At 33.7% G+C, this 27249-nt stretch overlaps 1 protein-coding gene across 1 annotated transcript in view; it reads left to right on the top strand.

Annotated features, from left to right (window-relative positions):
- The window catches only part of LOC137924171 (glutamate receptor 1-like), a 113118-nt gene that overhangs the window by 18613 nt on the left and 67256 nt on the right, over positions 1–27249 (top strand). The window contains exon 4 of the mRNA XM_068767570.1: positions 210–339. Within this exon, the coding sequence (XP_068623671.1) occupies positions 210–339 (130 nt within the window). The remainder of the gene's footprint in view (positions 1–209; positions 340–27249) is intronic.

Genomic DNA, 27249 nt, shown 5'->3' with positions numbered 1-27249 from the left:
CACCGGTTCTGCTGTTAAAAGATTTTATATATTTGTAGCGTTTGAATTTGGCGAATGTGTTTATTGCGAACTATCAAACGCAAAGTGAACTTTATACCTAAATAAATAGAGTTTAATTATGTTTAATATATATAAATAATAATATATATAAATAAGTACATAGCTATGAAGGTACGTAAATAAGATACTAAAAAAGGTTTCTTTTCCAGGTCATACCACCATCGTCTGGTCTTATAGACCACGCTGTCAGCATGAGACCGGATTATCACAAAGCCATCGTGGATACAATTCTGTATTACGGATGGAAGGAAATTATCTACATGTACGATTCTCACGATGGTAAGTGTTACACATATAATTTTTTAAGCCCATAGCATAATTAATAAGGAAATTATATTTAATACACTATAATAAAAATAACATGCATACAATTCTGTATTACGGATGGAAAGAAAATTATCTACATATAAGATTCTCACGACCATAAGTGTTACACCTATAATTTTTAAAGCCCATAACATAATTAATAAAGAAATTATATTTAATACACTATAATAAAAATAACTTATATTACAAGATTAAATACTTTTCTGTCTTACGTTCTAGTACATGTTTCTCGAATAATTCTTAAAATTGAATAAAGAATGTCATTATACGTGTAAAAACTTTAGAAAGGTGATTGTAAACCTCATATGGTTTCAACTAAATTAATATACATCCTTTCCAAAAATCTGTAGTTTCAGAAATATTAAAAAACGTAATGATAATACAATAAGAAACCTTCGTACTATTGAAAATTATTACTCTGCCGAATTCTGATATAAAATACTTATTAATTTACTATTACAGAATAATCTACCTTTGAAAGGATTGAAAATATGTGCAAAAAGTTTTAAGCATTTTGTTGATACATCAGCTATGCATTTAATTTATTTATTCTTTATAATACACAATAGAAAATATATACATAGTTACATAATTATAAAGAAAAGTATAATGGGCGGTCTTATCACACGAGGCAATTACTATAGTGTTTTAATTAGTATTTTATGTCTGTATTATCGTTTATGCTTTATCATAATGTCAACTGTAAAATGTCCACTGCTGGAGATAGCTCCCCGTAATATATTTTCAATAACAATGGTGTGAAGCAGCCACTATCTATGGTTTTCTTTGTACCCTGCGGGAAGATGTCTAACCCTGCGCTTTGCAGTTCATGTTCACCACTTAGAACTTTAGGTACCAGCGACCATCTGTTCTGCGTACTATGGTTTGCTATAATAAAAAAATAAATAAAAATATATAGGTATTTCTTCTCCTTTTGCGGCTGAATTGCTTTTATAGTTTAAGACACCTCTGGGAGAGGTACAGTAATGCATTATAAATGTAAGTTTTTAAGTTATATATCATAAAGTTTGAAATGTATCGAGAATCTGTTTCTCGTAACAAAAGATTTAATTTTTATATTTTCAATTTATAAACTTTTTCATCCACCAGGAGAAGAATGCGTGGAGAGACTAATCTATTGAAAACCATAATCAAACTAGAGTTTCCTATTTAACACACATTAATATTTAAATTTTATTTATTATATTTCCATATAGAGAAAATATAACGATTCAGTAGAATTTCATAATACCACATAGAATAGACAATTGAATGTTGTCCAACATGAAACTTACTACCCTGGTGTTTGACAGGATACGTTGAAAGACCATTCATCATTATAATTTCAGCTGTAGGAACTCCACGGCTTGACATATGCCTCCTCCGTTAGTTTTCAAATAAGCCCACTTCGAAATGCCCACAGCGTTTCTCAACCAACTAAGTTTGTCTGTCCGTATATTGAGAACAGCAAAATAAAGTGCATTTTTTTCTGTTTTCATTTTTAAAAATATCCTTGATAAAGGTGTGTCAAGTATGTAACATTTAATGGAATCAGGCGTTACCTCGCGGAAGTCCATCCAAAGTAAGAAAAGGACCAATATTTAGCCACGTCCGCACATGCAGTGGTAGTCGTGCATTAAAATGCACCGCCCGCCAGCCCGCTAATAAATGCGTATGCGGCAAACGATGCGAATTACACAACCGCCACCGCCAAATTATTCAACACGTGTTTCTCCCCTCCATGGGGCATCTTCAGGAGTTATGTTATACCGATTAGTGCCACTCACTCACTCTGCTCACTCTGTGTTTGGTTTGCTGCTAAATATTGGTCCTTTTCTTACTGAGTATGTGAACGTTATTGATAGCGTTTAACAATATTGTGCGTGCATTAATTGTCGGAGTAAGCGACTGGCGGCTGTGACCATTGTTATCTTTTAAAACTTTTAAATATTTCCAATTAATTAAAATAATGACTGCGCGATTGTATCACTATTGAGATAATTCGCAGAAGAACCAAGATTAACGACGACACTACTCGAATAATTACTAGACCGAAGTAGCAGAAGGCGGTGCACATCGCTTGTGGTGGCAACGAGCCGATATACACGGCGTCGATACGCCCCCACAGACGAACTTTGAAAGAGTTTATGCCGTGCAGTACATATGTAGGTTGATGGTGAATGACTGTAATGGCTTGTACGACTGACTCGACAAATATATATATATATATATATATATATATATATAATATAAGTAACAAGATACTTATGTATTATTGCATTATTTTCTTTTATCTCCTTATATAATAAGTATTTCTTTAAAAGAGAGTTTTCAAGTTGTTACCGACCTTGTGGTCTATATAAAAAGCCAGAGCCTTATAGCAAGTGACATGACAGGAATGACAGTTTTCTCAATTTGCTTTCTCTAGTTCATAAATACGTAAAGCTGTGGTACACCCTAAGAGAAAGATTCTACAGACAGTGTTCCCTATCGTTGGCTCGAAGCAGGTGTAATGTTCCATTTTAAATTCTTAGTCCAGGTCCGGGTTCCAGTTTCGTATATATCATATTTATAGTAAGATTATACAGTATTCTGATAATAAAAATGTCATTTATTTGTCCAATAACAGTAAAAGTAAAACATTCTTTTTGCTAGAAACGAAGTGCTCAAATTAGGAAATCAGACTTCATCGCTTTGATGATAATTAGGATATTTATTATTTATTTACTTTATTGGAGATAAACAGTAACAAAAGGCAGTAAGAAAGTACAAACTTAAAAGCTTAGACATATAAAATTAGTTACAGTTTTTACCTTATAACTATCTCACTGAGAACATTTAATGATTTATAGTCAAACAATGACAGAACAAGTAAAAACATTACTAAACAGGGATCAAAGATTATGGTTTATATACTTATATTATGTTTGTTTATATATCTATATCATATATTTATATTATGGTTTAAATTATATTGTGTGCACTCAATAATTTCGAACGAAATTGTCTTTTAAAAGATACGAGAGAGCACGAGAGTATATCAATATCGATTTAGTGGAATAAGACAAAGACAGTTCTAGTTATATATGAAAGTTTATTTCGGAATTTAAAAAATAAGATACAATTAGCGAACTCAAGGTAATTGAACATTTTCCGTCAGTGTATTTAATTAGCACACTTTAAATTCATATGCTCCTTGTAATATGAGCATTGTGATTGTAATGCGAACAGGGATGTCACAGAAGAGAAAAATTAAATAAAAAAATATTCACGTTTCTTTATATGAATTTAAATTTCACTTATATTTTGAAATAATTATTGAGGCATTTGATTTAATTTTTTCACAGAAATTATAGTATGAAATTAGTAACGATTTTTGCAATATTTCAGCTATTCATATTTTCAGCCGATGGAAGTCCATTGCAAGTCAAAGGGCTCCCCCTCTCCCCAAAGATCGTCACCATGTCTGGTCCTGCGCTGCCCGCATTTCACAACTTCTCTTGACCTTAATTATGTCGTCCTAGTTCAGGGCCTATGCACGGAAACTACCACAAGAAATGAATTATCAGATAAATAGTCCAAAGTCTTGTAAATAGTTCTTAACCATTTTCTTAAAGATAGGTAATGAGTTAGCACGTCTTAATTCAGCGGTAAATCGTTTCACAATCGAATGGCATGTGAATTTTTGATTCCAGATTCTCTGATGATCTTAAAGACCTCTCACGTATGTCATGAAGTAATTTAAATCTTGATTTGAGATGAGTGGGAGCGGGTGGATTTATTTTATAATTATTCCGTCAATATCAAACCTATGTACATACTTTTAGTGACATCTGTAATTAAATTAAAAATTGAGTATACGGTTACGTTTATAAAACGAGTTTCAACCTTATTTTTCTGTGATTATGGTTGAAAATACAGCACACTGTGGATAGTAATTACGAAACGAATTCGTATTCCTTAATTGAAATATATCAGGCTGCGTTAAATAACATTTTTCGCCGAATTTTATTATAAAATATTATATAAATTTTGTATTGTTGAAATTAAAAATATGTGGATACCAGTAACTTTACAAAGGGTCTATGATTTTACGTATAAACACATAGATTTTAAAGTTGGTATCAGATGTATTCTAGCTTCATGTTATTAAATAGGTATTTGAAAGGTATTGTTTTTACATATTTACTTAAAAACTGGAGTAGAAAAGAATGTTTATCGAAAATAAAGCTTTGCATTTAGTCAGTGATGTGCATGTATTTGTCAGGAATTAAAAATAATTTTTAATATACATAGAGAAAATAAGTTTTTTTTTTTTTTTTAATTAAATTAGATTTTAGTTACATTTTTGGGCTCTGTATTCCGGATGTTGTTCTCGTTGTTAGCCTTGTGGAGCTCTTACAACTTCGTCGACCTCAGGGCTCGCGAGCTAATAAAAAAATTCCTTCCTTCTACTCTATACTATTCGCCGCCTCCCGGCGCTTCGGCGCGCTGCGAGAGACTTGCTGTGTTGCTGCTGCTGCTTTTCTCCGTCGACGGTGATGTTGGAGTCGGCGTCGGCGTCGGTGTCTTGATGTTCTTCTTGCAACTACCTCCTGGTAGTTGCTATTCGATGCGCCCTCTTGCTTGGGCCTTGTGTGTGACTTTCTTGATGGGGCCCCCTTGGTCTTTTGGGGGGGGCGCACATTTTTTGAGAATCCGAAATAACCCTTTAAGCGGTACGTGAGCTGTAGGATGCCTCCCCTCCCCCATATATCCTGTTCTTCCACAATAGTCCTCTTCATCAACACTGCACAGCTCTACTCGGGTAGAGCGGTGTAATGTTGATGATAATGAAACTTATAAAAATATTCAGTAAACAATTATTATATGTATAAAAAGTCGCTGCTTTACCATGGTAAAGAAGAACGAGAGATCCGCAAAAATTGGGACCATAAAAACATACATTGGTAGAGTTCACACAATCTCGATCGGATTTCTTCAAGATCCATGTTTCTGCCCCTTAGCTCAATATGAAGAATACCAATGAATTAGCCAGTTTATTTTTTTTATTTTTCCGTATCGTAGCTGTATATACACGTCATATAATTATATTATATAGAGTAGATACAACAAAAACTACACTAACAATAAACATTCATACAATTTTTTTAACAAGTTATTTTATATATACAAATTCCTTAGTTGTTCCTAATGATATTGTTTGTGTTTATGTACGTGTGTGTGCGTCATGTTTTTGCACGGATGTGTGTAGTAACCTATAATAAATAGTAATAATCAAACCAAAAAAATAAGCGTAGAAAATAAACCGCCATTAATTCACTGCTCCGAGTTCATAATCGATGTGTCGATTAGCGCGCATTTTATGCATTATTGTAGTATATAAATACACAATATTACCTTTTTTTACCGTATTTTGTATAACTTGTATTAAGTGAACTGTATTAAAATTGCATATTTTAATTTTAGTCCTTTTAAAGAAATATAACTAGCAGTGGTAGCCATGCTTTGTGCATTAATTACATATGGTTGCCACAACTCACAAAGAAGTTTCCAAAGGATATGCAGCAAGTCCAAACAGCATTTTTGGGGGAATCATGTGCCTTGCAATGAGCGTTTATGGACTGAAACGAAGCCATTATTATAACATCAAATTGTCAAATATCCACAGATGACAGACCTCCAGTCTTGTTTTTGGCCCTATATCTTTTCAATTGACCCCCGATTGCTTTTTTTATATTACTATGACTAAATTGTTAATGCATAGAAAAATAAAATCAAAATCGTATATACGTTTTGAGGAGGAATGGCGAAGGATGTATGATGTATGTATGAAAGGAAATAAGGTAAAGAAAGGAATGATAGGGAATGTGATAGAATAAAAAAAAACTAGTGAAAGATATTAAGAAGATAGAAGAAGAAGAAGAAAGTACAAAAATATGTCAATAAATCTGTAAATTATAATCTATACATTAGAAAACTATTTGTGAAATTTTTAAAATTATTAAAAATTCAGAGAAAAAAGTTTGGTTAGGTAAAAATTACAACAATATGTCAATAGGCTGATAGGTTATGAGTATACTCGATTAGTGGGCGGTGATGATTTACCACCCAAAGCACGTTAGTGATGAATACGATATATAATAATCAAGTGTGATCAAAGAAGGTGTATTCACTGTACATGACTCTAAATGCAGCGGCCACATCACTGAAGACGTTCCAAATTCAAATTAACGTTCGTATTTCTAAGAATGATTTCACATGGAAGTATTATAGTTGTACTGGCCAATAACACGGATCGTGAAGGCTTCATGTGTAAAAAATTTTATTGGGTGATTGCATAGCTTATTTATTAGCAAATACTTTTGTATTATATAAATATATGTCTGTATAAATAAAATATATACTCGCGATCGATGTTCGTAGAAGACGACATGCAAGAATAATATTTTTTTTTTCAAATTACTAGTACACTAAATTTCCTATATATTATAAATACGAATCAAATTTCATGACCTACTTAGATATAACCTTTAAACTCTGGGGGAGTTCGTAGAAGGCATAAATAATGTTTATGTTACGGTAACCGAACATCTCATTCGGGACTACATTGCTTAGCGTTAGCTTCGAGTTATGAAAGTTCTTCGGATTTATGGCCACTGCCTTACACATATACATGTTACTTCATCGATTTAATTTTGCTATGTGTGTGTTAGATTTCATGATTTTAATATAATGTAAGAAAAGGACCAAGGTGCTTAGCTTTGTGTTTGGCACTAATCGGTGTAACATAACTCCTGAAGATATCCCGTGGAGGGGTGAAACACGTGTTAAGTGGTTTGGCGATGGCGGTTTTGTGATTCGCATTGTTTGCCGCATACGCATTTATCAGCGGGCTGGCGGGCGGTGCATTTGTTGCACGACTACCACTGCATGTGCGGAGGTGGCTAAATATTGGTCTATAAATTAATATATGATATATGATACATAATATATGATCAATGGTTTAGAATATAATAAATATCGTAATAATTATACGAGTATGGTTATAGTGAGCATTTTTATAATCCGAATAACTACATTTTAAAATCAATTACTGTTTACTATTAGTCCTTGCAGATTTTATACTAAACCGAAAGTAAATGCTCTGTCGCATTAAAAAAGAAAAAAATAATGTATCACATTTCAGACAGATCTTTTTTTTAAGTATGGTTACAAAACCTTTTAAGGCGTTTAAGGCGTCAGCAGATGAACTACACGTTCAATACTAAACCTTTTACTAAAATACTCTAATCACAGTGTATAGTGACATATGAACTATGACATATTTTATATTTTAATCTACTCGTAGTATACAGATCATTAAAGTTTAGGGGACTGAGAAGAGGTAAGTAAGGAGTAAGACCTCCATCTATGAAGAGGACAGACGACTTTGTATGATAGATAAAAGACGGAAAAAGCTTCTAAATAACTAGTCTCCTTATGGTCATATTTGAAACCCAATGATCTTCCCATGCTACGTCCTAAAACTTAAATTATAACAATGATGTTGTGGTTATGTTATAAATATTTGGTATGAAGTATTATGTGAGAAATTATAGGATTTTACAATGACAAGGGTAAAATATACACAGGCTCCTGGACTAGTATATAAATATAAAAAAAAAATTACCACGACAATACAAAGCGCATCATATTAACAAAACTAAAATCACCGCAGGGTGTTTCGCGTATGTTATTTATGATGAAAGCAGTGCAACGCTAAAAAGATTTAGACATTTTTAATGCAATTTACTGTTAGTAACAGGTTTTCACCTCACGCCTCGGGCATGACAACGTATTCGTATTTTCTTCATAACAAATGTTAACTTCATAGCAGAAAAATATCATGCCATTAAACACTTTGTTTATTATATCTACTTCTTACACTACATATACCACTGTCTCTAAAGTAACTAAAGTTTTGCAATAAGTTCTGAATAGTTATTTTTACATATTTTATGGAATCAGGCGTTACCTTGCGGAAGTCCATCCTAAGTAAGAAAAGGACCAATATTTAGCCACTTCCGCACATGCAGTGGTAGTCGTGCAACAAAGTGCACTGCACGACAGCCCGCTGATAAATGCGTGACTCTGTGTTTGGCACTAATCCTCCCTCCTTTTCTTACTTATTTTTACGAAATCAAATTGTTAGACGCTCCAAATTCTGGATTATTTATTCTTCTTCTAAAAATTCTCCATAATCGTGAGCATTATTTATGTTATGAAATGTTTATCACTGCATATTCCTAGCATAGGTAAAAGCAATGATCGACTGTGAAATTTGACTCATCTTTGCTTAGATAGGTCTAGGAATAGGTCTCCAACGGTTTCTAGGGATTGGAAATGTAAAAACTTCTACTTTTAAAAGGTACTGCAATACATGAGGCGTAAGTAAGTGATTTCCGCACAAGCAGTGGTAGTCGTGCAACAATGTGCGTGAGTTTTTGTATTTGGTCTGTGTGTCACTCTGTGTTTGACACTAATCGGTGTAACATAACTCCTAAAGATGCCCCAGTGGAGGGGTGAAACACATGTTGAGTGATTTAACGGTGGTAGTTGTGTAATTCGCATTGTCTGCTACTTTGTAGCACGACTACCACTGGATGTGCGGAAGTGGCTAAATATTGGTCCTTTTCTTACTTAGGATGGACTTCCGCAAAATAACGCGTGATTCCATTAAATATGTGAGTAAGAGATGTTCGTGATGTTATGCTGGTAGCCATTTTGGCTTTGTGCAGCTTTGTCGAAATCGTGATCACGGAAACAATGATCCGTGAGCTAAAAAATTTTCTCTCCCAGATCGCATTTCAGTTACAACGATGACGTTTGCACGAAGAGAGACTATACCCGTGTTGGTGTAAAGTGTTAAAACAGATACAGAATGTAGGTTTGTAAGACATGGACTACTCGGTGGATGGAAGAGACACGGGTTTCTCCTGAACGCAAGAAATAAAACTGGTTCACCTTCTACGGGTGGCGGGGAAGTTCAAAGACACCTCTGATACTCTAAAAGCTCAAAGCGCAGGACATCTTTACACCGGAGAGCCGGAAATCTGAGCCTAATTGTGAGTCAATAATATGGGAGGCAGATAAGTAGAGATACATATCCGAACGCTTCAAGCACTGAACTCGCAAATTCTGTGAGGCGTGAAATTACTAGGTACTTTTCAGCCCTCACAAACTCTTTCGTAGAAACAACATCGCTTCCCCTTTTAAAAAAAAGAGTGCCGCCACATTTCTTACGTTGTAAGCTGTAATACGTGATGTAATTAAGCGTAACAAAACCGTGTAAGAAGACATTGTTAGATATCGAATTGGGAAGCGATGCGTGAATGTAGTGTAAATAAATTTATATTTAAATATATTAATATTCAAATAATTATACTTAAAATTCATTTATTTTTCTTCCTCTATTTATTTATTCGTTCTGAGGCTAGTGCGATCCAAATCAGTTTGATGTTTTTATTTATTATTGAATTATATATACTATATGCATGTTTGTATATATGTAAGTTGTGTTTCCATACTATAGTTGTCTGTAAGAGATTGCCTCGTGTGATAAGACCGATTGTACTTTTTTGTTTATTATTATGAAACTTTTTAAATGTATCCTAGCGTGTACAATAAATTATATTAAATTAAATGTGTGATGTGAGAATGATATAAAATATGAAAAATGAAAGAAAGGAGTAAGTGAGGAAGAGAGTGAAAATAGGAAAGTTTGTGAATAAGATCATTGAAAAATATTTCCATGTCATAGAAATAAGATGAGGTAACTAGGCGCCCTATATAACGGTGCTTTTAAAAAGCTCTTCCGTTACTATATTTGTTAACTATGAAGCATACATTTGTAGTTCTTAAGAGTATGAACCAAATATACAACTTTGCTACTGGATGGTTTGCAAAAGATTGCTATTCTAGAAGACATATCTCGTATACTAACTCTAGAACCGTACGGTTTCGTCATTATCATGTCAGATAGATGAACACTGTAAGCCAAATGCCATCATTGAATGATAAACGCATGTAATTTTAGATAAAAGTATAGTATAATTACCGTTGCTGTGACACAAATTTAAAAAAAGATTAGACAGACCTGATCTATTTCAAATAAAGAACAGTATTTGAGTGGATACGCGTGTTACTAATTACGTATATTGGAGTTGTTACATTAGAACGATCTCGTTCATTTCCGTACGTGCGGCTAAGTTTCGCTTCCCAGAAGTTAGAGCTTCGCACGCCACTCCATGTAATGATCTAACAACTCATTTTCTTTACCCTTTATAGTGTCCTTACTTATTGGATGGTTGTACAACAATGCGTTCATGATTTACTCCGTCGCTTTGTTTAGTACAATTCATTTCACTGCTTCGTCTAATGTCTTTAACTGTACATCTATTTATTTGCTACTGAATTTATTTTAGAAACATAGTGCATTGATCTTTATAACATTATATCAGAGCTATATATAAAATCATCACTACTGTCGTTTCCTCCAAGGGGCGTCATCTGTTGGATAGGTGCAAAACGATATTTACATACTTACTCCGCTGGCTCAGTGACCCAAAGTGGGTCTTGGCCGCCGAAGCGAGACACTTCCACTTTCCTCTATCTTGCGCCATCGTCTGCCATTGGCTGACATTCAATTCGCGCAAGTCTGCTTCAACGCGATCGATCCAGCGATACCTGGGTCTACCCACTGGTCTTCGACCCCTCGGTTTTTCCAGGTACGCTACATTCACGCTCCGATCCGATCCCATTCGCCTCAAGTGACCAAGCCAGCGGATTCGTTGAGCTTTATATTCGCCAATGATATTTGGCTATGCTACTAAAGTAGCAAAACGATACACAGACAATATTAACAAATTTTATCAATATTTTTGCTGTTATTTGTTCTTATAGTGATTGTGTCTTGTCTTATCTCTACCGGCTGGTTTCCGTAACTAAGCAGCACTGTGCTCATTTCGGGGTTTTTTGTACGTCCCCGTTTTTGGAGGATCTCTCGTACTTCCTCTGTCTTGGGTACACATATAATAAAAATAATAATTTCTTTACAGAACTCCATTTTTCTTCCACTTTAATGTCAATTATTCTTTCTTCTTTATTCCTCACAAATTCTTTCGCTCCTTTTTATTGTTTGTTCTGTTCATAGTTCACTTCACATTCGTAGCCTTTTCTTACCGAATTTTGCCGGTTTTACTTTATTTTAGTTATTTTACTTTCTTTTACGTTTTCATTTATATCTATTTTTCATGCGTCGCGATTAGCCTTACTCAAGCGAACCCAGCTCCCCGAGAAATCCCAGCAGAACCTTCATGTCTCGGGAAGGCGTCGTAGTTATTCAAGATGGGTAACCTTATAGGACGCTGTACTGTACACCGAAGTAGTACGTGGGCAGCAGTTTTATCCTCTTCTAGGCACGCCCTGAATAGAGGACTTTTTAACGTAAGCAGATGTTTGTTAAAAAGACAATGGCCGGTTAATATTCCTGCCACTACGTGCAGCAGCGGTCTCCAGAGCATGGTGTTTAAGTCGGCAGCGTATGGTAAGCATTGCCTCTGTTGTTTGTCGGCACTATTCATTGGTCGTCTATTGCTCACTGTGATGAATCTTAGTACGTTCTAGAAGAGATCTAGCCTTACCGGTTGGTAGAGAGATTAGTGGCTCCAGGATGTAAACCACCATGCTGGAGCCTCCCTGAGCCTGGTCATCTGCAGCATGGCAGCCTATGGAACCCCTATGACCTGTTAGCTACTCTAGTGTTTCAAGGTTGTTACTACTTACTTCCATTACAAGTTTGTGACACTCATATATTAAAAGTTAACTGTGGGATTCTTTCTAGCCAGTATCACCAACCCGCTGTCGGAGAGAATAATCGATAAGAGTATAATGTAACATTTTAAATTTAAAATTGTCAATATATATCAAATTTATTTATAATATGACCCATATTTAACGATAATCTATATTATTGGTTAGTCTGTGGTTTTGGTATTAAATATAATTATTAGTTATTTTACAGTAGTAATTTAATTTAAAAATTTTAATGTAATGTTTAATTTATTTATATAAATAATCATTATCATTATCATTTTAGTCATATAACGTTCACTGCCGGGTATAGGTCTTCCTACAGATCTTCAATAAGATCGGTTGGAAGCCATCTACTATCAGGGTTTTCGGAGGACCATAACAAGGTCATATCCACCCTGTAGATAGACATCCTGTGCTGAGTTCACCTTCCATGGTCTTATAATATTAAGTGCCGAGCAACCATATGTATTGCGTAACCTTCTCTAATAATGTTTATAGGCTTATATCGCAGCTGTGATATTAATATAAGGTATATAATTGTGATTATATTACTAGTTAAACCAGTTTAAAATCTCCAATCTAGAACCTTACTTAAACTTTTGACATATCAAAGACATATTTGAAATTGACTGTTAAATTTTTTTTTGGTTTAAAAATGTTCTCCGTATATCTAATATATAAAATTCTCGTGTCACGGTGTTCGAACTTGAACTCCTCTCAAACGGCTTGACCGATTTTTACCAAATTTTATATGCGTATTTAGTAGGTCTGAGAATCGGCTACTATCTATTTTTCATACCCCTAAGTGATAAGGGTTGTTCACCCTTAAAAATTTTTTTTTATTCTTTTGACGAAATTTTTTTTTATTTTTTTATGATACAACATACAAAAATACATACAACCCTAAATCTTCACTCCTCTACGATCAACCCTTATTTTAAAATTGAAAATTAAAAATATTTTTTTGCAAAACAGCGTTTGCTGGATCAGCCAGTATCGTATAATAGTCTTGTTAGTACTAGAAGCAACCGCTGCATCGGACATCTCTCAGTGTAGTCGTCGAGTTGTACCAGCGCTGTGTGATTTCATTACACGATAAGCCGCAGATAAAGCAACATTCGATATTCAAACGTGGAAGATAAATTCGATGCGGAGCAAGGGAACGCTTAGATGATATCTGAGTGCAATTTATTCAGAGCGTACTTCGTGACGTCCGATACGGTCTTAGTCTGCATAAGTCACTAATAGCCAAGATGCGACGGCGGACTTCGTAGTGGAGGTCTCATTGAATATGATATGCGATCAAAGCTACCGCCAACTGCCACCTTTTACGTGACCTCGTAATTTTTGGTATGATATTGAAAATTTTATAGAAACTAAATTTTACTATTCTTTTACCGCTTTGCATTGACTGCATATGAGATCTCATAATACATCGTTATCTGTGTTATCGAATTAAAACGTCATTAAAATGTTGTATATGCCCTGTTTTATTAGGATTTTGTTTTATTAGGTTTAGGATTTTAAACTCTAGGTTTCTTTTTTCTTGAGGTAGTAAAGTGTGTATATTTATTCAAGCTTCGCTCGTATTAATAAAGAACAATTTCATTACTGTGGAATTCCCCTTTTCAATTCACCGCAAATGATGTAATGTTGCCCCTACAACACTGTTAACTTACTTTATATCACTAAGAATGGCATCGGAAATTTTAAGTTTTTCTTACAATATTTTTTTGAACCAGTTAAAACGACATTAGACTACTTTTAAAATGAAACTACCTATACAGAGACATTGATAATAAAATAATGTGAAATTGATTCAAATGTTTTTTTCTAGATAAGAGCTATGAAACGTAGATATGATAATTATGTATATTATTTATTTATATAGTAACAATTTTAACAATTTGCGTAATGCAAACTTTATACCTTAGATTCATACAGTACACTTCAGCATGGAGTGGTAGCAATAACCAATAGACAGGTGTGTAGTGATAGAAAAATAATATTTTTTTCCTTCTCTATCGTTTCTTAATTTCTATCGGTAGAGTTATTTTTGTAACGCCTTGACGAATGAAAAGCCTTTTCATACTATCATATCTCTGTTCTCCTCAAGACAGTAGTAACAGAGAGTCTTGTTATTTCTTTTACTTGATAAGACCAGCAGATAGATCAATTAGGTCTTCTACCGTCTTTACCGTCCTTACTGTCTAAGTCATGGATGCACAGACCGCGGCCCGCCGGTCGAATACTGGTGGCCCGCCGACAGCAAAAATAATACTCTCGTACATTCGAAAAATATTGAATTCTAATTATTATTAACTCTTTATTGTCTTTTATTACCTATACTTCTTGCGGCCGGCCCGCCATCAGTATATGATATACCCGAGTGGCCCCTAATCTTAAGTCTTAATAAGTCTGTGTAACCATAGTCTAAGACGTCTGGCTGACTGTGATGTGGCGTAAATTATACAAACATAAAATAACATACTGTATATATTATATCTATTATCTAATTATACTGAATCTATTATCTAATTACTAATACAACCAAACTTAAATAAGGATTTATTATAATCATGAATTATACAACATAATATACAATTCAAGTTCAAAGTTCTTTAACAAACGTGTGTTGGCGGTGAAGACGTGATCGCTTACGGTGAACCTAAAAAGAAAGTTCAGGGTTACAAAGTGTTCAATGCATAGAGTTATGCATTGATTCGCAGAATAACCTAGGCCATAGACGTATTTCGAAGAATTGTTTGTGTAAAGTGGCAGCGGATAAGGTATTATACATCGATGCCCTTTATTTTAAAGATACGGATAATTGATATATTGTGTATCGTGGTACAAAATGATAGCATCCAACATTTTTTTCTCATTTAATACGAAATATAAATAAATAAATTTACGTGTTATTAATATATTAATGTTTAACGTTTTATGATATAATACAGACAATGGGAGAGAAAGACTTGGATTGCAATTATAAAGTGTAAACTGTTAAAATCCCACGCGAGCCTATTTTAGATCTGTCCTATATGAGATAATCAAAAAGTGGAAACTATTACGTATATCTGACAGTTTATGTTATGCATACATAATTTACAACTGATATCACTCCTTACCTGAGTCCACAGAAGCTAGGCTTTATGGTTCGTAGGTAATGTATTCATAGGCGTACCGTAGGCCATAGTTATGCATTCAATTGGGTTATATCGTGGCACTTGAATATTAATTCAATGCTCGGAATTTATAAACTATAAGATTACGAATGCGAAACGTCTTATGTATCTTGATACTTTAATTATTTGTATTCATAATGTCTCTTTTATAATAAACTCCGAATTTAAATTTTATAAGATTGAATTTTTATTATTTATTCGAATAATGAAACATAATTCATTATTTGTTATAAATGATACGAACTAATCATTATTATATTTATACGTTAGTATAGCCTTAACTTTTTTTGATTCCCGTTTTTAGAAACCTCTGTACCATTTATGGGGTACATTATATATTCGGATAAATATTTTTTTCAGTTAAAATTTTTATTTCTCATTTTTCTTCCATTCTTAAATAATTCTTTCGTGTTTTCTTTTTGTTGACCGCTGACATATCATCTGCCTTTCATCGCTCTTAGATCTTAGTTTGAATCATAGATATAAATTTATTTAATTTACTTCCCTTAGGGTATTTCCCAACCGCTGTAATAATCTTGAGTCTTATTTTTATTTATTGCAAACTACAATACTTTTTTGCAAAAATCTAAAACCATCTGCGCAGTTGGTCATAACCTTAACTTTATGGCTTGTGTATTATCGAATCAAGAAAATTCGATTCTTCTTGTTTTTATTTTCAGCTGATAAATATTCACTGTAAGGCTTCTATCAAAGATCGCCACTATGACCAGTGTTACGCTTCAGCATCCAGCTACTTCGCGAGACATTAAATATGTCCACCGGCTGGCCACTCTAGAACCTTTCGGACTCAACGGCCATCAATCAATTAGATTGTTAAATTACATATTCTAGAGGAGACCAAGCTTCTTGACAGTCCGGGATATATACCAAAATTTAAAATACTCTCGACTCGCAATTAAACACGTATTTAGAAGAGTCATATTTTTTTAAATAATTTATGTTTGTTGACTTCAAACTTTTAATTTAAAAATATTTATTTTACTTCTATAGACATGTTTTTGTTTGGAAAATTACTATTTTTCTTGCTTCTTAAAAAGTCATCTTTTTGCGACCATTAGGGCAATGTGAAAATTTTGACATCGCAACTCTGAAATCGAACGGGTGCTGTTTCCAAATCACTCGCATAAGTTTTTCGGCAAGGATAGAGTTTTTCGGTTTCCGTGAATCTTACCCTGTGCGATAAGTTGCAGTATCTCGTATTTTGAGTTTCTTATCACGTGTTTTATATATTGTAGATTACTTATGTTTATTACATACAACACCTATGATTTTTTCTTCATGATTTTCTACAAAAATTTTAATGAGAAATATCTGTATGACTAAGTTGTTATATGTTACATAGACAGATATTTTTTTTATGTCCGCCAAAACAAAACGTACGCCGTATTCCAGAGACAACCTAAATATTATCAGTGTAAACCACTAGTGAAATAACTCTACTTTCGGCGTTTCGTGATAATATTTACTCAAAATTGGCCGACCGAAATGTGGCGAATGATCACAGGTAAAACAAAGGGATGTTTTCGCTGCGGCATAAAGCCAGAATTTACTGGATTAGTAACAAAGCCTGGTATGAAAAAGCCTGATAAAAATTACTTCGCAAAAATTATTTTTCTATTCGCACAACCTACTTACTTATCGTTCATATTAACGAACACAAAATATATTTTAGGTCTAAAATAATTATTACGAAGTTATTTATTTATAAACTCTCTATTTAAACTTACAGGAAAATGCATCATTATTATATAATATCCATTTATATAAATTAATGACACATTATACAAAATATAACATTTAAATGATAAAACTTATTTGATGTAATATTCTTTATTTATGTACTATAACTAAAAAAAAATAGACTACTAGTAGCACAGCGGTAGAGAAATAATACTAAGGTAGTTCGCAGCATTCATATTTGGTTCATTGATTATATAAAATTGTCACTACTCACGAACAAGTTTTAAGAGGATGGGTAGCAGCATCGTCTGCGTGCCATACCAAATTGCGATCGCCAACCCCCTGTCATATACTTAGGGAAGGCCTATATCTTGCAATGGACCTCTATGTGCTGAAATGAGAAGCTAAAACTTTGTACTGAAGTTAAAATATTATATATATTGTACAATATTTTTTAGTTCAGTGCAACACATTTACAGTACATCACATATACATTGGACGATCATTTAAGTAAATTTCTTAAATGTCAACCATGATATATATATATATATATATATATATATATATATATATATATATATATATATATATATATATATATATATATATATATATATATAAAATAGAAGGACAAATAGCTTATCGTATTTGTTACATAAATATAAATATACATGTGTGTGTGTGTGTGTGTGTGCGTGTGTGCGCGCGCGTGTGTGTGTGTGTGTGTGTGCGTGTGTGCGCGCGCGTGTGTGTGTGCCATATCATTCTAAACACAGACTATTTAATTTTACTCTGTACTTATCAGCTCCTGAGGTTACTGCTACCTTTGTATTAAGTTACTACAACATCACTGATAATACTGCGCATATATATATAAATGAAATACCTATATACTTTAGTTGAATATAAATAAACTTTGAAACAATATGTCTAGAGATTTGGAGACTAGGGATCAATTTCAGGCGTATCATTGGGTGAATATACTAAAATCGCCACGCTTGGTAGGCGGGTTGGGGAATTAGGGTACACATAGCAACCCGTGGCCTGTGCTTTTAGTATGTTATCCAAGAACACGCTTGTTTGGTTAATTCTGGAGAATGTTTCAAATATAAAACAGCATATCCATAACAAATCCTTAACCACTTTTAGACTATCTTTTCAGGCGAAGGACGGCCACTACAAGGCATAGGTTACCGTTGATGATGACTGGTCCTGCACTTCCCGCATACAGTGACGTGCCGCTACCATAACTATTGGTATACCCACGCATCAATTGGTTTTTGGTGGCCATTCAAGAACTCTTCAGCACCATTGGCCCTCAGTTGCACGAGCGATACCACACCCACTGCCACTTAACACGATAAATTCTTCTCACGACCTCGGTGATCTTGTTTCTTATGTGATCTCCTCATTTCTGATTTGATCTTCAAGCTAAACTCCTAGCATAGCGTTCTCGCTTTCTCTCTGGATGATCTTGAACCTTCTTACAAACTCCGTCATATTTCAAAGACTTTTCACTACCATTACTTTAATAATATTAATAAAAAATTACAAAGTATTCGTGTCGTCAATTTTAATAATCTTCTGTAATGTATCACGTGAGTTAATATTGAAAAGCGTACAGTACAGAGTGGTGAATTCATTAAGTAATGGAATAATTTAGTTAATTGAAGGATGCAATTGGTTGTTCAACTTGTCCTCAAGCGAACTCTGTAAACTTATCAATTTCTTAACAAATATTTAACTTAGTTTTAACTAATTTAATTTTATCAAATATGAATAATAACTTTGTGTCTTACTTATTACATACTTAGAAATGTATTTATAAATGTTTTGCGTAGAAAAAATTTAGTTACTGCTCGATCAATTCAGTGAAGGTTTTAATTTAAATTTACTTTTCGTAAAAAGGCTTAAGAACAACACTTTTCTTATCCCATAAAAACCATGGGGAAATTGAATATTAATATTTTATGCCTATTATATGCCTTTAACCTTGCCCGCTATAACCTGGTAGATTATTTCGGTAGAATTATATTTTGTGAATTTTTTTTTCTGTCGTTTCAGCTAATAGACGCCTATATATTAGATGGGTGATGGTGGGATGGGATTAAAAAAAATTAAAAACAACACTTTTCTTTTCCCATAAAACCCAAGGGAAAATGAATATTAATATTTTATGCCTATTATATGCCTTTAATGCCCACTATAACCTGGTAGATTATTTCGGTAGAATTATATTTCATGAATTTTTTTTCTGACGTCTCAGCCAATAGACGCCTATATCTTTGATGGGATATACCATAATCGCCACGTTTGGCAGGCGGGTTGACGATCGCACTGTGGTATTACGGTAAACAGGAGAAGCTACTGTCCATCCTCTGTAAACTTGTTTTTAGACAGTGATAATCGGATAACATTAATGCACAAATTGTAAATTGTAAAAGATTGTTGTATGCCGGGAATCGAACTTGCGATTCAACATCTTAAGTTTCATACCTAACCGCTGTGATAGCACTGCTCAAATTTGATGCTATTATATATACATTACACGTATCATATTAAATGTATATGTATATATATATAAGTGTGTGTGTGTATATGTACGCGTGTGCGTGTGCGTGTGTGTGGGCGTGTGCGCGCGCGCGAGCGCGTCTGTGTGTGTGTGTGTGTGTGTGTGTGTACACATATATATAATATGCGCGCAGTGTGTCGGGTAGGTTGTAGAATATTTTACTTTTAATATTTAAGAAGATAAACGTCGACAGCTGTCACCACTTGAGCTGATAACGACACGATAGAGTTATATGTTCTGTATTTTGAAATAAACATCATGTCTTTACCTTTTACCTTCATGTATCTCATCTCCTATGGATGTCTGATAGAGATCGCTTAGTGTTAAAACCACCTCTTGTACCTCTGTATAAATTGTTACTTTATTTTACAATAAAGTGTAAATAAATAAGTAATTGATGTAATAAAAAACTGATATTATTTTAATATGTCACTCATTTTTATAATTAATTTGATGGGAGTCGGGAAGTTTGTGAAAACGTTATTTACGTTGAGTTATTAGGGGTCTCAGCTGGCTGATTCGAGAAGCTCGAAGGGTTCCGTGCTCCGGGGCTATTGATGAAGTTGTATTAATTTTAATTCATAAACAATAATGAATATTAATGACGTTTACTTTCGCATGGAAAATCAACCTAAACTAAATTTTCACCGAAGTGAACTCTGAAAAACGGAAACTTTTAAAACATTGATGGCTTATCGTTAGCATTCTAATTGATTTATTGAACTTTATTATTTAAACTAACTATTACTAAATACAATTGTGAAACGGCGAATAAATATTTCTTTAAGTTTTACTAAATAACAAACAGTTTTATATTTCGTCTGCCTCATTTAATATTATATTATAACATTCATTGGTTATAAATCAATAATAAAATACATTTAAAAAACTTTTAAGTTAAAAGGTTTTTTGATACCCATATCGTGGTGGTTGTTGAAAAATATGTACCTAGTCCACCATATTGGAACGGCGTCCATCTTGAATTTTAAATTTTGACATAATCATCGTGTTTTACTAATTTAGCCCTTTCATTTGATACCCATATTGAGGGGGTTAAGGAAAAATATGTAATCCGCCATTTTGTATCGGCGGCCATCTTAGATTTATAATGTTATTGATTTTATTATATTGTATTGTCATCTAAATTAAATGTGTGTACCAAATTTCAGATCAATCTGACAACGGGAAGGTGTTTAAATTTAAATTTCTAATTTTGACCCAAATAAACAAATTCCGTACGGGTCGAACTAAATAAAACCGTTTAAAAACCATTTAATTACCTTTCGGTCTTCATCAGCAAGCTCTCGTTCGGTTACCGATCCTTAAAAAAGGATATTTTTGGAATTTGATTATGAGATAGTATCAAAAAAGAGGAGATCCGTTGACGAAGCCTATGTCTTCCATTAGGCATCCATCGGCTAATGTGACGATGAGTAAGATACTGTCGAGGACTCCACGGTCTTAAAACGCAACGATACGTCCACCCATAAGGTGAACAAAAGACCTTTTTAAAAAGTTTAAGACCTCTAAATCTGGGAGAGGCATATTTCTAGCAATTCTACCTGCTGAAATGATGAAGGTGAGGAAATTATATAATGCATTAGTAAAGAGCCAATTAAAATGCAATGTCTTTATCTGTTGTCTACATGAAGCTAAATACAATTTCATGCTAGAATATATTTCGGGTAAATTTTTTATATTACTCACGTTGTTTTTAACTTGTTTTATTATCTTGCATTTAGAAGACAATATAAATATACTTTTTCATTGAGAGAAAGATAATCGGTGAAAGCCATGGATCCTGCATTGTATAGACTCACCTACTTCCTCCCGTGGGTGTCGTACGAAACGACAGAGGGATCAGTTTCCAGAGGATAGGCATGGTGTCCTCTGCGTGTTGTAATACCTCACTTACCACACTGCTATCGCCAATCCGCCTACCAAGCGTGCCTGTCCTAGCGTCTCGGGCAGGGGGTGACAAGGGGTGACAGTCCAGTCAACGTAGCGATTTTTGAGAGAGACTCATGCCTTGCAGTGGGCGTCCATGGGCTGAAAAGAAGAATCAGTTAAAGATAAAATTTGAACTTTTTCAATAATCATTTTTTTCTATCTTAAAGTATATATATATATATATATATATATATATATATATATGTAGCACAGAAATTCTCCCTTAAATACTTTCGAAACATGAAAGTAATAAGCAAGTTTTTATTAATTACAAAAATACGAAGTGTTTGAAATCACTGTCATAAAATAAAAAACAAGATTAAAAAAGGTATTCTAAATAATAACTTTGGTGTTGAATAAGAATATAAAAGGCTGCTAGCTATACTTCTATTATTTTACAATCGATTCATATTAGTCGACTCGTCGGATTTTGTGTTTATTTTAAATCTATACATATACAATTGCTCACCTGTCATCTCTTTAGTTTCGAGAGTTAGAAATTCTATTTTCAATCGGAATATAACATGGCTATTACCTTAAACTTTACGAAGTTTGACGTCTATCTTGGTTGGTAGCATTAAATAAATTGATGCAATGAACAATACTAATTTCGGACTCGCGCTCATGTCAGTGCAGATGGTTGTCACACTTCTAATTCCATCCCCAATTTTAAGTTCAATAGTGCTTTATATTATAAAATGTGCGGTTTAATAATCGTTCTCAGTTCTAAAATAACGATGTACGGGTGATTTGTTTGTTAAACAAATCATAACATGGTAAAATAGATATTTTTCTCCTTCTTCTTCTTTTCTGCGAATGGAAGCCCACTGTAAGGCATAGATTTCACCTAAAGATCATAAGGTTCTTTGTTTCCCGCATCCAGCTTTTTTTTAGTTTCCGAGGGGGAAATCTTCAGGACGTTCAAGAAGCCCCGCCTCTGGAGGGAGGACAGGGGTATGTGGAATTCCTACCCACTAACCCCCCCCCCCGTGATCGCCCTCTGCGCTGTACGGGAGACCGCGATATCTCCCCATCAGGGATCGCCACGCGGTTTTCGATTGCGGCGGGCTGGCAGATGGTGCAGTTCATTGCACGACTACTGCTACGTAGCGGAAGTAGATAGCTACTTCCGCTACGTAGCAGTATATATAGCATATTTGTCCTTTTCTTACTTAGGATGGACTTCCGCAAAGTAACGTCTGAATCTATTAGATATCCATTAATAATGTTTGATACCACTTCTTAGAGGATGGGCATTAGTGTCTCCTGTGTATAATACCACATATAACCTTCACCAGCCTGCCGGTAAAGCGTTTTGATTATAGTATATCCACATAGATATCTTTATTTTAGCCTTGTAGTGGGTATCTATGGGCCGAAATGACGACGATGATAATGTTTGCTTGTTAATACAGTGTAACAATTCCAGAACGTCGTACGTAGGTTTTTATGACTATGACTAATCGACTTATGACTATGAACATGACTAAACGACTAGTTCAGTGAACTCGATAAAAAAAAACATAACACATTAAAAGCGAGAGAATGTGAACGCGTTGATGCGAAACGAAAAAGAAAATAAAAGTTAATTGAAACAGCTTTGGCTTCACTTCATATCTATTATATTGCTTCGCCGACATCATATAATTACAGTATTTTCGAACGTATGTTTCCCTACGTCCAATGTTTATTGTTCACAAATTAACGGCCCCATTTGAAGTTCGTATTCAATGGTTTTATTTTCAGACTTGATTTATCGACATATTTAAGTTTCATTGATCACTGGGAACCTAGCGGTAAGAACTGTGATTTGCGATCGCTGGTAACGAGTTAAATTCACGTGATACGATCTTATATAATTTACAATTTGTGTATGTGTATTAATTATAAAAGATTTTCGCTGCATTAAAAGCGGAAAAATAAATTACGCTCCCCGTATCAACGTCAGAACACTCGACACACATCGAGCTCCCGTCGGACGCGATGCACCGAACATACTCCAAACATGTACTCACGACACCGGCGGCCGCGCCCGCTTAACCCGCGTTAAAGAGAAGGACAAGAGGTCCATTTCGCTTCTGACCGCCGAGTAGTCCTCGCAAAACTTACACTTCATTCAACACTATACACTTACATGGTTATTTCTTTCTTCAGGCGTGTGTCTTTGCTGTTACTACGATCTTCCTGCGTTAATTTTTAGTCAGCGGACCTCCTATTTCCTCCTATTTCTCTCTCGCTGTGCAGCTATTTATTCATTTAACACTAAACGTCGTACCAGCGCCTAGTAATAACATAAACCATGACGAAGGTCCGCTATGAGAAGCCATCACTTAAAGAGACCTCAGCGCAGGTCAATCTAAAACCGTGCACTCTTTGAGAGAACGAACCTACTTTAAATCCTGGAAAGATGTATATGACAACTGGCTTTTTGAAAAAAGAAACAGTTTTGTGTATGCCTTAGGTTTGCCGTACCACAAGCCACAGGCCTTTCCGATCTAAAACATAAATTCGAAGTACCTTTAATTTTATATACCAAAAGTTCATTTGCCAGTACTGCACTGTAGAATTTAACCTATCGATGAATCAACAGTTCTAAGTATTCATAGGTTTTCATAGGATTAATCATTGAAAGCTTATGAAAGCATATGTATTGAAATTTTCTATAAAATATAGCGTTTGTGAAACGGACGAAATCGAACAACTATTATGTTTAATAATTTAAATATTACCTGCTTTATGATATGTATATTACACGTGTATGTGTTTTATGGCATTTTTGGGACTTCTCGTACTACTCCTGTCTTGGATTCATATGGACTATGTTCACATTAATAATATTTTCACGTATTTTTATTCTCATCTTTTTTCTGTCTCATTATCATTTAATCATTCTTCTTTCAATAATCATTATATTTTTCAATCTTCCGTCGCTTCCGTCGCCTTTCCTCCAAAATACTGCAGGCTTACATGTTTTTATTTTCTCTTGTTCTTTTTTTCTTAGTTTTTTATTTATACATAACATAACTCATAAATTTATTTTTCTTTTTTCTTAACGCTATATCATATTTTTAATTGATAATTCCGTTTTTTGTTTCCTAACTTATTTCTTAATTTTAATGCTCTCTCCTATGACCTTCCTTGTACTCCAGGAAAGTCCGGTGACTGTCTTTGGTGTTTACCAGCATGACGGTGGTATCCTTGCTTATTCTGTTCTGCAACCAAAACCGGTGTTCCGTTCTCAACGCGCCAAATACTGTATACCAGGTTATCAGGTGCGTCATGGTCTGGCCCATCGCTAACGTAAACTTATATTTGTATATATATATATATAGGTTTTAGAGATATACGTATATATAACCTAGAATATATAGCCTAGTAAACCAACAAACTAATTCCGCCCACAGATGACACGATTACGTTGGATTCTTACTTAAACCGCCTAGACGGACATACGTACGGACACTAGAAGATATAAGATATATTATGCTACAAATTAATTTCATCTATTGAAATGTTTACAAAATAATACATACAGAAGAGAAACGTAGACGCTGAACATTTAGTAAGGGAACAAAATCACAGCCTTGCCGCACAAGTCATTATTTATATGGAAAAATATATATTTATTTATATCACACATGTTATTTGATGATAGGTATAAAAAGGGTGAAAGTATAGCTAACTTGTAAGTAAAATACTTTAAAAACTTTTACATCAATCTCAAATCACTCTGTATAAGACATTTAAAACATTAATTATTTTTATCATTTGTAATGCGATAAGCTAATAGCTTCTGTCAGTACGTCTGTAGGAAAAGGTCAAATCAAATAAAAATATTCTTTATTCTAATACTCTCTTAGAAGCTATTTCGAAAAAAATATCAGTTTTATCAATACTACAGGAAGCAACCACCGGCTCGGAAGGCAGTTCTGCTGAAAACAGCCGGCGAGAAAATCAACAGCTGCTCTTTTGTTTTTTGTCTTTTTTTTTTCAAATATAGTTTTACAGTGAGACCATGAAAATAATTAGCTTCCTGAAAAATCAACAACCACCATTAATCTCAAACATAAACATTTACATTGAATAGTATTCTTGTTATGTTATAAATCAAACATTTTTAAAATTCTCCAGTGGCAGATCTAAAATTAATTTTAGTGTTTTAATGTACACACATTGACATGTATTAATTAAATCAAGAATTTTGAAAGTAATTAGACACGTTCACCCATTTAAAGCCTTTTCACCTTTAACTAATAACCTTATAGTTAACGGTTGAATAATTTTTATTAGTTTTAATATAATTGCGATAAAAATTGAGAGAAAAACCGATATCGTCTCATGGCAGCATTCCAATAGTTCAAGTAAAGATAATAGTATATTATTGTTTGGTCTGTGACTAAAATATATCCTTCCGTTGCTATTATTCTCAAAACTTTCCGACTTATTCATTATCTACGACCAATAATACTTCACCGAAACAATGCAGAAGTTTTTAAAATCACAGTTTTTGTGCCATTAATAACTGATAAACATTTTTTATGTAAAATTATCTATTAGTGTGGATTTTTATTTCTATTGCGACTATATTTTGCGGTCTATTATATTGTATAAATCGACTTCTATTCTTCTATTGTGTTCACACCATCAATACCATACAATATTTTCCACGTGTAAATGTATTCGTTATATTATATTATATTTGTGTCTACAAATCCGAAAATAGTTAATAAAACATTTTATAACAACAATTATAGCATCAATTGATCAGTATCTCACATTTTTTTATCAAAAATAAAATCAGATACATCGCATTTTTCTAACAATATTCGTTTCTTTCCACATCTAAGAAAAATCAATATATATATATATATATACATATATTCTATATATATTATGAATATTTAAATTATATTTTGAAATATGTACGTTACATTCATTTTATTTTATCGAAGATAAATCGTAACAAAAGTTATCAAAAAATACAAACTTAGAAATATGTAATTAGTTACAATTGTTACCGAATAACTATCTCACTAAGTACATTTAATGAATCAAAGTCAAACAATAATAAAACAAGACAAAAACAATTACCAAACAGGGATCAATAATCCAGTGCATGCAGAACAGACAGTAATAATTACGAGTCACAGCAAGCCATCATATTTCAATGAGGTTTAAATTGTATTGCGTATATCCAATAATTTCGAATGAAATTGTCTTTTAAAAGATACGAGAGAGCACGAGAATATATCAGTATCACAAATATATGAATTGTGGAGGTCACTCATAGCAGTTGATAAAAAGAAGAGATTTGGAACGCATCAAATTATTTCTTATTACCGTCATTTTCTTGCAAGAGAAATTATGTTTATTGAAGTCCTTATCGAAATTTACCCAATACTGCAGGTGAACACAAACAACGGTTCTTCGCGACAATTTGCAACACTCTCGGCATTAATAATGACAAGTGATTCAGGTTTAGTCACAACAACGCATAGGACTACCTTCTTCATCTCTCATCATAGATTTATGCGATGGCAATTATTTTTTGTTCATTAGCTACAGGCTTTAAGTTACATAGATATACCGGAAAAA

This window comes from Battus philenor, unplaced genomic scaffold (genome assembly GCF_028537555.1).
Source record: "Battus philenor isolate CCGP_79_NKW_IND1 unplaced genomic scaffold, ilBatPhil1.0.hap1 SCAF_1, whole genome shotgun sequence".
Taxonomy (NCBI): Eukaryota; Metazoa; Arthropoda; class Insecta; order Lepidoptera; family Papilionidae; genus Battus; species Battus philenor.
This window is presented reverse-complemented; position numbering and strand designations above follow the sequence as displayed.